Source organism: Podarcis bocagei, assembly GCF_964188305.1.
Source record: "Podarcis bocagei genome assembly, chromosome: 2".
NCBI lineage: Eukaryota > Metazoa > Chordata > Lepidosauria > Squamata > Lacertidae > Podarcis > Podarcis bocagei.
In genome coordinates, this window is record NC_138126.1 from 32,105,951 (window position 1) to 32,123,037 (window position 17,087).

The following is a 17,087-nucleotide window of genomic DNA, read 5'->3' on the forward strand; positions in this document are numbered from 1 at the left end:
CCACCACCACCAAGAAAATGAGGACATACCAACTTAATTACATGACGTGGTGCACAGTAATGAATTTCCTGTAGCAATCACCTTACTGGGACAATATCAATATGGGCAGTGGAGTTCAGGGGTGAATATACACAATCTTCAGGAATGCCAAAAAAAGGCAAGGAAGCAAAATTGCCATTTTACTCTGCTCTGATGTGAATTTTACAGATTTTGACATTTTTTGAGAGTTATTCTTTAATATCTTAGGCATAGGCAAGCCCCTCTCTCTTGGCCTTAGTCCCTTCCCCCACCCCACCTGCAATTTGGGGACAACTATAGTGACCTGTTTTAATTTAATAAATTTGTCAGCTGTGTTTTTTTAAAAAATAATAATAATGAAATACTTTAAATAAAAACAAGTCATGCAATATCTGATTAAAAAATCAGTTGAAAGCACATACAGTATTACAATAAAGCATCAAACCATAATAGAGCAGGAACAATAACACCGCAACATGCATTTTAGTGAGTTACTCAGCAGAGACTAAAACAGGTAACGGAGGGTAAAAAGCAGCCCTCCTCTACCCCTGCAATCAAAAGCAATCTGATTAGGCAGTCATTGTTGAAATTACTCAGTTAATGCATGTTAAAAAAACACACTTTGCACTCTTGAAATGTGCTATTTAAATGTTAACCATTGTTATTAATTCTGAAAACCATTCCTATAAATAATAATACTATACTTTAAAGTTTTCATGATGTTTTCAAGTGTTCAAAGCACTTTGCATGATCTAGCTATAACCTTTACAAAATTCTTGTGAAGAAATACTAGCCTGACAACTTGTTCTTGGACGCCTTACAGCCCTCTGAAGGAACAGGTACTTCTGGATTTCCATGGAGTCCCAAGTGGCCTCTGTGGCAAACAGTGCTTGTGCTTGGCTTAGATGGGTTCACAGGCTATGGCAGTTCCCTTGACCTGGGTAGCCTGACCTCTGCAGTACAAGCCCTAGCGACCTCCCACCTGGACTACTGCAATGTGCTCCATGTGGGGCTGCCCTTGAAGATGGTCTGGGAGCAAGGGTGAGACAGAAATTTAATAAATAAACACCCCTGTAAGGTAAGTCAGTATTATCATTCCACATGGGGTGGAGGTTGTAGCCTGAGAGAGAGAGAGAGAGAGAGAGAGAGAGAGAGAGAGAGAGAGAGAGAGAGAATTCATGGGGAACTGTCTCACACTGAGTTACGGCATTGAGCAGGGGTAGCCAACATGGTGCCCTCCAGAGATTGCTGGATGCCAACTCCCATCATTTCTAACCAGCAGGTCAAATGGTCAGAGGTGATGGGAGTTACAGCCCAATCACATCTGGGCAGGGGGACGACACACCACATTGACTACCCCAGGTTTACACTGACTGGCAGCAGCTCTCCAGGGTCTCAAGCAGGAGACTTTCTCAGCCACAGGTAGCCAGGGATTGAACCTGGGACCTTCTGCATGCCACAAGGATGCTCCTTTGGGACAGAGAGCCAGTGTAGCGTAATGGCTGGGGTGTTGGCCTGTGACCTGGGAGACCAAGGTTCAAATCCCCAACTCAGCCATGAAGCTGGCCGGGTGAGCTTGGGCCAGTCACCATTTCTCAGACCCAACCTACTTCACAGGGTTGTTATTAGGATGAAATGGAGAGGAGAACCACCTTGAGCTCCCTGGAAGAACAGGCGGCATATAAATAAAATTAGATTGAAATGTGGCGATGACAGGTAGAGCAGGTGGCATTTCACTAAGCTTACATCATCATCATCATCATCATCATTAATAACTGAATTTATATACCGCCCTATACCCGGGGGTCTCAGGGCCATAGCTGTCAACTTTTCCCTTTTCTTGCGAGGAATCCTATTCGGAATAAGGGAATTTCCCTTAGAAAAAGGGAAACGTTGACAGCTATGCCTCACAGAATGAAATCAAGATAAAATCCACAAAATACATAATAAAAATAAAAACAACCCAATAGTCCCCCTCCCCCAATAGGGAGGCCAGATTCAAGGGAGGACAGGGTTCCTGCCCCTTTAGTTAGAACCTGCCAAAGCCTCACAAAATAGCGCGGGTTAACTATCAGGGATCATTTCTAGGGAATGCCTGCGCGGGAGAAGCTGCCACGGTTTGAAAGCTGCGAATGAAGCTACCACGAAGCACCTCCCTTTCTGTACTTTTCCTCTCGAGGCGAAAGGGCAGCGCTGGAAGCCACGGCGAGCCACTTCCACAGGCAGGTTCGGGGTGCGGGATCCCCGCTCAGGTTTATGCTCTGACAGGAATCCCGCCCGAGCGAGCGAGGAAAAGGGGCCGAGGCTGCGCGCGACCCCGAAGCCAGGCTTTCGCTCCGAGGCGCCTTTCCGCGCGCGTCACTGGCCCGGCGGAGGGGGAAGACCCGCTTCCCCCCGCACGCGGGCACCACGCCTCCCCGTGGCTTCCCGCCCTGGCTCCTCCTCGCTTCCCTCCCGCGAGGCTGCTCCGAGGCGCCGCGTGCACTCGGGGGCTGACACCGGGCGACCCGGAGGGAGCACAAGGTAAGAAGAGCAGCGCCGCCCCAGGCTCCGCAGGCGAAGGCGCTGAGCCCCGGACGGAGAAAGCGCGCCAAACTTCTTCGGGAGTTTGGGTAGCAAAGAGGGCAACTTCGAGGAGTGCGCTCGCGTGCAGCGTGGACGGTGCTGCGTGCGCGCCGTATGCCAGCGTGTCTGCTTTCGTGTGTCTGGTGGGGAGAGCGTCGGGCGCGCGCTATTTATCCTCCTCGGATATCGGGGAAGCTTGAGAAATTTATTATTTTTGCATTTATACGTAGCAGCTGTTGCTGGCCCGGTGCGTATATAAGCAGGAATCCTGCGCGGACGCTTACAAGGCCCTCCAGCCCCGCTCTTGCAGCGTGAATTTGGAAATTCAGTTGCCGCTTGAGCTTTGGTGGCCAGCTGTGTGACTCATTTACTGCCCAGCATTCCTGCAAGATATAAAAAACTTTGAGCTTAAATTGACAGTATGCACACATCATGTTAAGGGCAGTCACATGTTAAAGGAGGCCACTCGCTTCCCCTGCCTGAATAAGTTGCCTCTCTCCCTCCTATTCTACATCAATGCCACAAAAGGACATATTAAGCCATTTGGGGCAGTTTTTTTTTGAGGTATGAAAGCAGGGTCTGATGTGCAGCTTGCCTATTCTGTGAGATGCAGCACGGTAATATGTGTGTGCTTCAACTGCAATCTGCACGCTGCCTCATACAAGTCTAAAATACAGAGAAAACACACACATGCATTTTGTATGTATTAATTCACATGTGAAGGGACCATGTCCTACGTAAATGTGCTGTGCAAGGTATTTTCTGTATGCATCTGCATTCCTTGCGGAGAAGATTGTGTATTGGTCTCCTTCTCAAACAATGGCAGCTCAGGACACAGGGCCAGAAATAACATGGTTGGCTTAATGTATTTAGTAGAATAAAATCATATGAGGCCTTCCTCTGATTGACATATGCCATGAGTGTGTGAGAAAACAAAAAACAGTGGAAGCAACGCTTGGGAAAAGCTGAATAGATTGTATCAGATTCCTGCCTCAGTTTACAGCTTTAGTTGGCTACCTTTGTTCAAGAAGAGTTCCTAGAGACAAAGAACCGGTTTTAACATGGCTTCTGGTCTTAAGTAATAACTGCCTCTGAAGTTAATTACTTTAAAGGGATGTTTTAAAAAAAACAACAACCTTGATGCTCATATAGAAAAGGCAAGCCATCTAGTAAGTTGCCTGCAGGAATCTAGAATTAACTTCTATGGGCTTTATGGGTGGGGAAAAAAAGGAATCTGAAGGCAGTCAAATCAACTACGATTTTGCCATTAGCTTAAGTTCAAAGTAGAGCTTGAAATTTGCTTTAAATATTTATATCTTGCCTACCAACAGTAGCTTTTGAGGTGGCTTGCTACTGTTTCTTTTAAAATCAGTAACAGTATACAAAAACCAGTACTAAATCATCCAATACAATAGTCATCAGCAGATTAAAAAGAAGAGGAAACTTCATTTTAAAAAACACAATTAAAGCCCTAGGTATATAACATTTTTTTTAAAAAAAACAAAAACCTGGTGCCTGAATAGAGTCCTAGTAGATTTTACAAAGATGGATTTCCACAGATGAGGTGCCATCATAGAAAAGGTGCCTCTCTCCATTAGCTACCCAGTTGGAAGCACCCAGAACCCAATGAGGTCCTTAATGGTTGGACAGCCTCAAAGTAGGGTAGGCAGTCCTTAAAGATACTCAGCCCATTTATGGCTCAGACTGGATCACAGCATAAAAGTACAAAATAGAACACCAAATACATAATAAGAACAAGAGCGGGAGTTCTGTTTTGCACTATATATAAATTAGGCCTTTAGCGTTGTGGCATCTACTCTTTGGGATTCCCTCCCATTAAATATTAGACAGGCGCCATCTAAGTTGTTTTTTCAGCATGTAGTGAAGACCTTCTTCCAACAAGCTTTTAAAATACAGCCATACCTTGGTTCTCTAACAGAATGTGTTCTGGGAGTCTGTTCGACTCCTGAAACCATTTGAAAACCAAAGCACAGCCCTGCAGCCAATCGGAAGCCACGCCGGACGTTTGGCGTCTGAAAATCGTTCAAAAACCAGAACACTTCTGGGATTTGATCGTTCAGGAGCTGATTTGTTCGGGAGTCAAGGCGTTTGAGATCTGAGGTATGACTGTAGAAGCTTCTTTCACAGTTTGTAACTATTGCAGATTTTTTTTAAATAAAAAAAATATTATTTGTGTTTGCCACCCTGGGCTCCTTTGGGTGTAAATAACATTAAAAAAGCAATAACATTACCAAGATTGTAACACATCAACCCACATATAAATAATTCATTTTCTTAGAAGTCATAATCACCAGTTTGATTATGTGGGTGTTGGCTGTATCGTGGAAAGAGGTAACAGTGAGATCCCGTCCCATCCATGTTTGTCAACAAACTCCAGTGAAAGAAGCCTGACAAGCATAGGCAGGTAAACGTTTCCTAAGATAAGATTTCCAGAAATACCTGTTGTGCCTCTTGATTTATTTATTTAATAATAATAATAATAATAATAATAATAATAATAATAATAATAGGACCAAGATGAATGAGAAAGGGAGATTGGGTAATAATGTGTGTGAGAGTTAACTATATGTGGGAATCTGATAAAAGACTGTGAGTGTGCACTTTGTTTTTCAGGGCTTCCAGAAAAAAGGGGAATTACAGGGAATTAACTTAACCTTGACATGCCACTTCCAGCAGACACAAGCCAAGCCTATACCCCTCCAGATGGAGGATGGGGATGGGCAGTGGTCTTTGGAGCATTCATATCCATTGGATTTTCATATGCTTTCCCCAAAGGCATAGCAATCTTCTTCAAAGAAATCCAAGATTTCTTTGGCACATCATACAGTGAGATTGCATGGGTGTCTTCAATTATGTTGGCTGCTACCTACGGCGGAGGTGAGTAAAACCAGAACAAAATGCTTTGATTTGACTTGGGAATGGAAGGTTGATCAACTCCACATTAACTTGAGAACAAGGGGCTGTTGGAATTACTTCAGGGAGGGGGATGCTCGTAATTGGTGTGTGAATTTACTAGTACTCATAATTAATCTGTGTTACTCTTCACATTGGGACATATTTTGAGAAACATAGAAAACAACCACATAATCATAGTCAAATTATTCAGAGCTGTCCTTAAATAATCAGATGGGATTCTGTGTTGGTAGGGGTGATAAGTTTTCGAACTTTACTGAAGGCCATGCAGTAATAAAAAATGGGGAAATTAAGTTGTTGAGCCATATAATACAATAGGTACTGAAGAGCAGTTTCATAGAAATGCAAGAGGAGGAATTGTTTGCAAGGCACTACTGAGGTCAAATGTGCTTTGTATTAATTATTTCATTTTATTTTTAAATACGTACCAATTTTCATTGCAGCAATAACAAAGTGATTCACAATATAAAATAACGCAGAAATTCAGTGAAGTTAAAATTATCTGTTAAAAAAGTTTTAAAAAATCAGAAGAGCAATTATTATCATTATATATATGTTTATTTATACCTCGCCTTTTTCCCTGACGGGAACTCATGGTGGCTAACAGATAAAAAAGAACACAGCTAAAAACACAGACAAATCAATAATTTTAAAACAAGTAAACATTGATAGAATTGAAACTATCTACGTATATAAAATCTGTTTAAAACATACAAATAATTACAATAAAAACAGCATGGCATCACCCCTTTAACTAAAAGCAGCCAATCTCCCTGCTGGAACAAGACAGTCTTCACTTGCCGGTGGATGGAGAACAAGGAGGGAGCCAGTCTGGCTTCTCTAGGGAGGGAGTTGCAAATTCCAAAGGCCCTTTCTGACACCCCTACCAAGCTTGACTGTGAGGGTGGTGGGACCAAGAGAAGGGCGTCCCCTGAAGACCTGAAAACCTGGGCAGGTTCAAATAAGAGAATACAATCTTTCAGATAGCATGGAGCTTAGCTGTGTAGGGCTTTATAGGTCAAAGTTCCAGGCACTTTGAATTGATCCTGGAAACAGACCAGTAGCCTGTTATAATGAGGGAGTCATGTGCTCCCTATAACCAGCCCTGCTCAGCAATCTGGCTGCTGCTCTTCGAGCCAGCTGAAGTTTCTGAACGCTTTTCAAAGTGTAGAGCCCGTTACATTAATCACAAGGGGAAGGGAACAAATGTGCATGTCACTGTGGCCAAATCAGACATCTCCAGGAATGCAGCTAGCACACTAGCTTTAACTGTGCAAATGCACTCCTAGCCGTTGCAGAGACCTGGCCATCCATCCATGCTCAGGGCTGAGTTCAGGAGCATGCCCAAACTGCAAACCTGTGTATTCAGGGGGAGTGGTACCCCATCCAGCCCAGGCTGAATCCCCATTCTTTGTTCTGAGCAATAACCAAGGTTGTCCAGGACTAGTACCTATCTGAGTTCCTTTTCAATAGTGCTCTCAAAAGAATCACTGTAGTTTTGGGCATAGATTTTGCAGCTGTGCAAACTGCAAAATTCTCAATTTGCAATATAAATAATTAGTTGATGTCATTGATATGTGTCAAAGGCCAGGGTGTGGTCTCATAGGACAGTGTACACAAGTTACATTTCAGCCTCTATTCTTCATCTGAAAAATGGGACTGATACTATGCCACTTCATAGAAACACAATGAGAAGGCTTTGTAAAAAAACATTTTGTACCACTAAAATTTTACACGAATTAACTACAATGTCATCTTGCCTGAAAATATTGAAAGGGTTATGTATTCTTTGCAAAAGTATTATTTTCAGCTAATAAAGCTCTGAATTTATTTCAAGAATTGCAATACCTGCAGCTATTTTCTCTGTTGCGCAAGGTGGTTTTCAGCATGTTTAGAAAAATCCAGATTTCAAATTTTACTTTTCTTCTTTAGGCTTTTGGAAAACCTAAAGAAAATGGGATTGTTCATTTGCCATGTGGCTCTTACCACAAAATGATATTACCTTGGAGCGCAGGGTGTGTTTATGATTGTATTTAATTGCTTGCACCAGCAAGAATGAGTTTTCTCCAAATCCCTGTGTTATGTTTTTCTATAGCACTGTGTGTGCTGGTATGTCATTGCAAGACTGTGTCTACAAAGCTCATTTCATCTTGTTCAAAGTGTGTTTTCTTCAGGGTTGCAACAAATTCAGTTCACTTTCTTGTGACTTTTCCCCTTTTAACATTTTTATTGCAACATTCATTATTTCTGTCACCCTTTCGGGCCTCTTAAAGGTGCTATCTAGTATCCAACAATAAACTGCAAGATAAACAGAAATTGTTATAGTTTTGTTTAAGGACAATATGATATGAAGCACAGGGAACCTAAAAACAGCTGGTTTAAGCATTATTTTTTAAAATATAGATTTAGGAGACCTTGGTAATGCAACAGGGCACCGTGGAGTTAATATTTGATTAAAGAGATTGTTCCAATTCTATGCAGCAATCTGTGCTGAAGCCAGAAATCCAGGATGATGCAGTTATATCCACAGAGGGTTATTGCGTGTGTAGAACATATAAAGTGGGGATGGATTATTTGTGTTTCCTCTTACCCTGGATACATTGACCCTGAACCCGTGACCAGAATCTGCACTTGAAAATAGGCTTCCCTGTGCAGATATGCTGCTGTAGCAAGAGTGCAAAGGACAGCTGGGCCGGGGCACCAACATTTCTATGTGCATGACTCGCTTTGTCAGTCCTTCCCCCACCCACAATCCTGCCCCTGTTGCCCAGGCCTGATCACATTTTAAGCAGGAAAGGGCAGGGCAGGCAGAGGGAATCAGTGAGTGCACTGGTAGAGGCTTCTTGGTGTGTGCAAAGGTTTCCGGAATTTGATTGATGATGTTGAATAGAGTAGCTGGAGTCACAACTCGCTTCCTCCAGAGCATCATGCTTCTTCTTCTTCTTCTTCTTCTTCTTCTTCTTCTTCTTCTTCTTCTTCTTCTTCGGCGATCACTTGTATCTGAGTAAGATTGTCTTCCATAAACACGGTTTTAACAATGAGTCCGTAAGTGACTGTGGAGGCCAATTCTGGGTCCTCACGTCCTTCCACAGTGGAAACATTGGTTTCCAGGTGGGAGTTGATCACGGTGTGGATTTGCCAAGTGTCTTAGCACGTTTCTCCCTTGTGTCCTGAGTTCGAGTGTCTTCAAAGCCCGTGACACCTTTGGTAAAGGCTGTTCTCCAACTGGAGCACTCGCAGGCCAGCGTTTCTCAGTTGTCAGTGTTTATGCTAGTGTGCTATGGAATCAAGATCATGTGGGCCCTTCCATACATCTCTTTAGGCTCCAGGCAAAAACATTCCTCTTATGCCAGGCCTTTGGCTAATTAAATAATCCATGGTCTTTTAAACTTAAGTATGTGCAGGATATTGTTTTTGTTTGTTACTGTTACGTATTTTTGAGTTTTTATATTGTAAACAGGCCTGTGATCCGTGGATGAAAGGTGGTATAGAAATCAAACAAATAAGCAAATAATCCACGAGACTTGGACTGTTCAGAAAAAACAGAGAGAGGTCTCCACTGCTGCGATGCTAATTTAGCATAAACTCTGAAGTGCAAGAAGCAGCGTCACAAAGAAAGTAAGAAGGAGAATCCAACATTTTGCACAACATTTAATCAGTGACTTCCCCCCAAAATAACCACAAGGAAGCTTTTTAAAAGACTGGTTGTCATGTGGGGGAGGTTTTTGTTGGGGTGGTCGCTGTGATCCCAACAGAAATTGCCGTGCCTCTGCATCACAATTAGGATTAGGGGACAAAAGCTGTTTCTGACATTTTCTAAGCGTGTTTGCCATTTGGGGGCCAATGAGGTGAAACACCTGGGGAGGGGACAAGAAAAGGGGGGGGAGAGCGCACAAACAAACAAAGAAGCAGGAAGATTGTCATTACCCCACACTCTTCGTTTGTTTTTCTCTAAGAGAAAAAGTGAACAGGTGATGAATGGGTAATAGGAGTGTCCTATATTCCCATACCCTTTATCGAAACAACTGGGCCCATTCTCCTTTACTGTGGGATGCACTTCTGAATGCTCAGCCCATTGAAAGTAATGCAATGTGGAGCAATGGTTCCCCATTCAGGATACGTTTCCTGAAGCAGTGACAGCAAAGCAGCGAAGCAATGTCTGCAAGTAGGCATACGGCCATTGCTGAGATGCCTGAAATGACAACCTTCACAACAAAAATTCAACATAGCACTTCACTGTAGAGAAAGAGCTTTCACAAATGCTAGACATTTCTTATAGCAACACTGTATTTCGGGCGGTGTGGGCGGTTCCCCTCCACAGGGTGCTGAGCCGGGTGGCCCAAAATTGAGAAGATCCGTTTGGGGGCACCACATTTTGGCTTTGCACAGTGCGCCGTATTATGAAATATTACAGAAGTCTGCCCCTACTTATAGCGTGGAAATATTGAAGCCATTAAGTAATAATCAGTCACAGCGCAGGAGTTTCAAGGCCTAATTCACTAATCTAGGTATGATAACCAAATACAGGCCCCAAAACAACCAAGAGTCTAATGACTATTTTTGAAAATTAAACATTTGATTCGATACTTCACTCAGAGCAAATGGAGAATTGCTGTTTGCCTTTCCTTGGCTCCCTGAAATACACATGAAATGTTCAACAGTTTCTGCCTGACTTCCGGCTTTTGGCCTTGTGTTTCCCCCCCTCAACATCATATAATGTGGCATTATATATCTACCTGCAAACAAATGAATATGCACAGCTATGGTATATTTTCTCAGCAAGGCTCCTCATTTATTTTTTTTAAAGAATTTGTATGTATTGTTGTAAGATAATACAGGAGAAAAACAACTATGGTGAATAAGTGCCATAACACGAGTGATGCAATTTTGCGCTGATTTATGCCAGCTGATGCTGGTTTGTCTTTGAGTGCTGTGCTGGGTGGAGGAGAAACTGATGTTCGGTTTGATAATAATAGCTTTCATTTGCAGATAGCATAGATGTGCTTGCCTTCATTTCTTCCTCATGATCCTCATTACAGAGGCACTCTGCCATTGGACGTCACTGTTTGCATGGCGTACTATCTGCTCCGCCTTTGTTTTGCGAACAAGGCAGAACAAATCTATTTGCCTGAAGCTATTTTCACAAGCAGCATTTGAAGTGATGTGCAAATCATTAGGGCACCTAATATTAACCATTGCGAGCTTTGTTGAGGATATATAGTCCTAAGCCGTGGCTACATTTGATGAAAGCTGAGAAGTTTGTATCCATTTGGGGAGGAGGAAGGCTGGCTCCCAGTTTGCAAGCCAGAGTTTGCAATGTTAACATCTTCATTGGGCTCACCTGTAAGATCAGGGAGGAATTTAAGGGCACTGGAGCTTTAAAAAAAAGCATGGTTTTCTGTATGCTGCCTGGGATATTCACTCTGATGAAAAGCCATTTTGACGTCTGTTGGGACTCCACACAATTGTTGTGATGCTGTGTGGGGAACTGGAGAGGAGTCGGCAACCTCCCCAGGGGCAAGCAGCAGTGCTTTCCATTCGCATGTGGGGCACTTTATATCGAAGCCATTCACTAGTGTAATTAAAACTGTTAAACAATATCAAGTCTTGGGTTGAACCTCTGAAAGTTTCAGAAAGTTCTCAGATTCATTTAACTTTCATCACATGAACAATTCTATTGAAATCATGGGACTAATCACAAGTTGAGCATTAAAAACAAACAAAGAACTTTTTCAGGGAAAGTGTCTGTTCACCACTGTTCCCACTCTAGGGGTTTTTCTTCAGCTTGTCTTTCCCCCCTTTAAATGCTATGTTCCTAGCCTTCATGGTCTCAGAGAACAATTTGCAAACATGCGACATTGTTGGCTAAAGCGGTGGCATATTAAAGGGGACCAGAGTTACCTTCAAACCGCCAGAAAGTGAAATTTACTGAACTAGTGGTTTTTAGTAGTGGAAAAAACTAGTGGTTTTTCTTTTCATACCGATCTATCCCAGTTCCTGGGGTCTGAACTGGCAGGGACTGATGAGGAACAAGACCTTGGGGTCATAGTGGATGGTTTGATGAGGAAGATGTCGACCCAGCATGTGGCAGATCCTGTACTAGGGATCCTTAGGCAAGCAATTGAAAATAAAAAAATATTAATATCATAATTTTTAGAACTCTGTGGTGCAACCACATTTGGAATAGTGTTTCCCATCTGGGTCATTTCACCTCAAAAAGGAGGAGATGATGGGAGCAGCAGGGGCCTTGAGGTTCCCCCATCAACAGAGAGCATCTGGATAATGGACTGAGCAGGTACACACAGCTCACCTGGTCACAAACCTCTCTGCTATGGTGAGATGGATTTGATTTCCATTTAAATCATATTCATTATTTCTACATGTAAATTAGCATATGCCAATTGAATGCAAACCCTGTTCAGTTTCTGTTTCAGTTTCTGTTAATTGGTTCTCGTGGGAAACTTGCAGATTCTAGCTTCACCAATTAACTCAAGCTGGTGTCAATTTACTCTTGGCAGAAAGCCCAGGTCTGCTTGACCTAGAAACTACTCACTCTGATTGGTTAACGAGCAGCACTCAACTCTGTTATCTAGGGATTGCTAGCACAGTTTGGTGTGAGGTGTGTTAGGAGTTAGAAGTGCTGTGTATGGTTATGAGAGAGAGAGAAAGGAAGGAAGGATTTATTTTGCTTTTATTTGTATGCAGAAACTCTGCTGGTTTTATTTTCTCCTTTTAATAAATCCTGTAAATAGTTATCCTGAGTCTAGCTGACTAGTCATTACTGCCGCAACTAGCTTCCTCGCTGTGCATGAAAACTCTGCTACGTTTGGGCTAAAGCCAGTAGGGCTATGCCTGACACTCCAAAGTTCCATGAGGTTATGGGCATTGTGCTGCCAGCCTGAGTTGCGGTGGTGTCAGCATCAACGGCGTTGGTTCCAGTAGTTCCAGAAGTTGTTGTTACTGGCTGGTTCCTGACCGTGGTGAGCTGGTGACGCAGCGGACACAAGGACAACAGCTGCAGCGTGTGAGTGCTGGGTGCTGTGGTTCCTGTTTTCTCTCTCGGTGGTCGTGAGTAGCTGGTTCCGGGTTCCAGGGACATCGCTCTCAAGATGGCCTCACAACCAGTTCAGATGGCTTTTGAGCGTCTGAATGACTCCAATTACTTGCTGTGGTCGGAACGCATGCAGGCAGTGCTGCAGAGGGATCGTCTCTGGCAAGTGGTGAGTAAGTTTCCTACGAAGCCTGATGATGAAGACCTCGATAAAGACCAAAGAGCAAGGGCCACAATTGTCTTGGGGCTGGAAGATTCCCAGTTGCCGTATGTGAGGGGAATCAAGACAGCTAGAGGTGTGTGGCAAGCACTTAAAGAACTCCATGTGCGTGAGACAGCGGTTTCCAAGCTGTTCATTCGCAAGGCATTGTACAAGGCAACATTACAGCCTGGGGTTACAATGCAGGAACACCTACACAGTTTACAGTTAAAGTTTACTGCGCTACAGGAAAGAGACTGTGCATTAGACCAGCAGGAGAAGGTGGCTATTATTTTGAGTTCTCTCCCGGAAAGCTGGGATAATTTAGTTTTGTCTCTAGAAGGCATGCAGGAGCATGATTTATCAGTCAGTTACGTTACTGGGCGTTTGATTGAAGAATGGCAGAAGAGGCAAGAAAGGTCGTTGGCTGCAGAGGCTTCTACTGGTGGGCGGTTTGGAAGGAGTTCTCATGCCGTGCCAGAGGTGAAGCAAAAGCAGCGTACTGGTGAGGAGTCAGCGTTTGCTGTTAGGCGTTGTTTCCGATGTGGGTCTTCAGCGCATCTAAAACGACAATGTCCGGAGTTGGTCAAGTCTCAGTTGCCGGTGCAGGAGCAGAGACAAGATCAGCAGCAGCAGCAGCGGAAAAAGAAATTCTTCAAACAAAAACAGTCGGCTCAGCTGGTGACCGGCGAGGTCAAGATTGCTGATGAGAAACAAGCGGTCTGGGTGGTCGATTCGGGAGCGTCTCGCCACATCGTGAATTCAGATGAATTGTTTGTTTCCAAGAACTCAGCACAGCGCAGCCAGGTGGCTCTAGCAGACGGAAGTACTTCCGAAGTGATTTCGGGGGGTGCAGTTTATGTTCCTTGTCTTCGTGAATGCCTGCAAAATGTACTTTGTGTGCCGTCATTAAGGAGCAATCTGATGTCTGTAGATTGTTTGCTAAAAGCTGGGTTTAAAGTGCATTTTGAAGGAGACAGTTGCATTATTAAGAAGGCTGGTGAGATTTTAGGCACTGCTAAGTCAGAGGGAGGCTTGTTTTGGCTTAAAGCAGGATCTCAAGTTGCAGCAGTAGTCAGTAAATCTCAGCCTGCAGTGAATAACAAAGCTATACATGACAACTGTGTGCACTTATTGCATAGGAAAATGGGGCATGCTTGCTGGAAAAGTGTACTAAAAATGTCTGAATTGGCTGATGGGGGTAATTTAAAGAGTTGTAACAAGTACCTTGATTGTAATGTGTGTAAAAAGGTTAAAACCCACAGAGTCTCTTACCCCAGAAGTGACAGAGTTAGTGAGTCACCGCTACAGCTGGTTCACATGGATGTAATTGGTCCATTTGCTGTAAGCAGGGGTGGATCGCGTTTTTCACTAACAATTGTGGATGACGCCACGCGTTATTCTTGGGTTTTTCCCATGAAGAATAAGGGTGACGTGTTCACTAAGTTTAAAGGCTGGGTGGCATCTGTGGAAAGATTTCTGTCCATTAAACTCAAAAGGATTCAGACGGACAGAGGTGGCGAATTCATGTCAAATGCCTTTAGAGATTGGTTACAAAAGCGTGGCATTGGGCATAGAAAAACGAACGTTTTTTCCCCAGAGGAGAATGGCGTTGCAGAGCGAAAAAACAGATCTTTACAAGATATGATGTTTGCCATGCTTGATGATGCTGATTTGCCCATGTCTTATTGGGGGGAGAGCATGCTCACCGCGTGTTATCTCCAAAATAGGCTCTTTCATCAAACAATAGGTACAACCCCGTACTTTAAATTGTTTCAGAAAAAACCTAAAATTGACCATTTGCATGTGTTTGGATCAAAAGCCTGGGTATTAATTCCGAAACAAATGAGAAAGAAGGGAGATCCTAAGACCAAACAGTTAGTGTTTGTGGGTTACCAGGAGCTGGGAAAAGGTTTCCGTTTTGCTGAAGGGACAAATGGCATTGTGATCTCCAGGAATGCCAGTTTTTGTGAACATAGTGGCTGGGAGAGACTACATGCCAATACTGAGGTTTGGTTTGAACCTTCCCAGGAGCTTCATGACTCTGAAGGTAGACATAGAGAATCAGAGTCTGAGGGGGAGGAAAGTTCAGATAAGAGCTCTCAAGAAAGTGGAAGACCAGTTGCTAAGCAACAAAAGAGAGGTCGTAGTTCTGAGGAGGAAAGTGGGTCAGAAGAAAAATTTTCTCCCAGAAGATCTAAAAGACAAAACAAAGGAGTGCCTCCAGTGCGTTTTTCCCCAGATACTGCAAATGTGTTTAGTGTAAGTGCAGAACCCAAGAGTTTTCAGGAAGTGTTAAAGTTACCAAAAGAGGAGGCAGAGCGCTGGAAACAGGCAATGGAGGAAGAGATGTCCTCTCTGAATGAGCACAAGGTTTTTACACCAGTAGCAGCGCCTGAGGGGGCAAAGATTGTAGGCTGCAGGTGGGTGTACAAACTTAAACCTCTGGTGACAGGAGAGTACAAATACAAAGCTCGTTTAGTGGCTCAAGGATACTCTCAGAGGCCTGGAAAAGATTATGACGAAACTTTTTCCCCTACTGCTAAGGGGGACAGTGTAAGGCTGATTCTAACGCTTGGAGCAAAGAGAAAACTCCTGTTAAACCATTTTGATATTCAGACTGCATATTTACATGCACCAATATCAGAAGACCTGTATCTAGCCGAACCGCCTGGTTATGAGACAGGTTCCAATAGAGTGTTGAAATTAAACAAAGCTCTATACGGTCTTAAACAGGCTGCAAGATCTTGGAACAAATGTTTCCATGAGGCCTTAGTTTCATTTGGTTTCAAGCAGAGTACAGCTGACAATTGTGTTTATGTACGTGGTACAGGCAGTGATCAAGAATTTTGTCTGATTTATGTAGATGATGTATTGTATGCCTGTAAAACAGATAAACAAACTAAAAGGTTTGCCAAGCAATTGTCCAGTAAGTTCAAAGTGAAAGACTTAGGTCCGGTTAGGACATATCTAGGGTTGGAAGTGTGCTGGGCCCAAGATGGCAGCTGCCTAATTAGTCAGCAGAACAAAGTTAAACAACTACTGACTACATACAGGATGCAGGATTGCAAAGGGGCAGCGGTGCCTATGGATCCAGGTTTCATAAAAACACTTCATATAGATGAGAGTCCTGAATTTGAACACCCTGATGTATATCACTCTGTAATTGGAAGTTTATTGTATCTAGCACAGTGGTCCAGACCTGATATTAGCTATGCAGTAGGCATATTAAGTAGATTGGTCTCAAAACCCACACTAAATGCCTGGAAAGGGGTAAAACAAGTTCTGAGGTACCTCAAACAGACAATTGGCTATATGTTACAATTAAATTCTTCAGAGGATGAAATGTTGAGTTGCTACTGTGATAGTGACTGGGGAAATTTGCCAGATAGAAAATCTGTCACAGGACTAGTCATAATGGTCGGTGGAGCTTTAATCAGCTGGCGGTCACGCAAGCAAGACGTTGTAAGTGTGTCATCAACGGAATCAGAGTATGCCGCATTGAGTGAATTGTGCAACGAGGTGATTTATTTCAAGCATTTGTTAGCAGATTTAAATGTGAATTGTGGAGAACCAGTACAAGTTTACATTGATAATCAAGCTTGTATAACATTAAGTAAAACAGAGGGTTTCAAATCGCGTTCCAAACATATCTCTGTAAAATACCAAAATGTACGTTGCTGTGTACAAGACAATGTAATCACCTGTACTTATGTGTCAAGTGAAGAAAATGTAGCAGATGTGTTAACTAAACCATTGGCAAAGATAAAGAACAAGCGAATGTGCAAGGGTTTAGGTTTGCTGGAAAAATGATCTCCTACATAGGTGTATTTGGTGTTAATTGTTCAGCAGAATCTGTGAGGGGGTGTTCAGTTTCTGTTTCAGTTTCTGTTAATTGGTTCTCGTGGGAAACTTGCAGATTCTAGCTTCACCAATTAACTCAAGCTGGTGTCAATTTACTCTTGGCAGAAAGCCCAGGTCTGCTTGACCTAGAAACTACTCACTCTGATTGGTTAACGAGCAGCACTCAACTCTGTTATCTAGGGATTGCTAGCACAGTTTGGTGTGAGGTGTGTTAGGAGTTAGAAGTGCTGTGTATGGTTATGAGAGAGAGAGAAAGGAAGGAAGGATTTATTTTGCTTTTATTTGTATGCAGAAACTCTGCTGGTTTTATTTTCTCCTTTTAATAAATCCTGTAAATAGTTATCCTGAGTCTAGCTGACTAGTCATTACTGCCGCAACTAGCTTCCTCGCTGTGCAGGAAAACTCTGCTACGTTTGGGCTAAAGCCAGTAGGGCTATGCCTGACACTCCAAAGTTC

General features: G+C 43.2%; 1 protein-coding gene across 3 annotated transcripts in view; it reads left to right on the forward strand.

Moving 5' to 3' along the window:
* Window positions 1-1,970: 1,970 nt before the first annotated feature.
* The window catches only part of LOC308581587 (monocarboxylate transporter 2-like), a 30,556-nt gene continuing 15,439 nt past the window's right edge, over window positions 1,971-17,087 (forward strand). Inside the window, exons 1-2 of one of the 3 annotated variants that reach the window (XM_081184218.1) lie at window positions 2,427-2,541; window positions 5,218-5,481. In XM_081184218.1, the coding sequence (XP_081040344.1) occupies window positions 5,265-5,481 (217 nt within the window). In that variant the 5' untranslated portion in view covers window positions 2,427-2,541; window positions 5,218-5,264. Of the gene's footprint in view, window positions 2,542-4,556; window positions 4,705-5,217; window positions 5,482-17,087 lie in introns of those variants that run through there. The other 2 variants (XM_081184219.1, XM_081184217.1) reach the window with 2 other exon arrangements.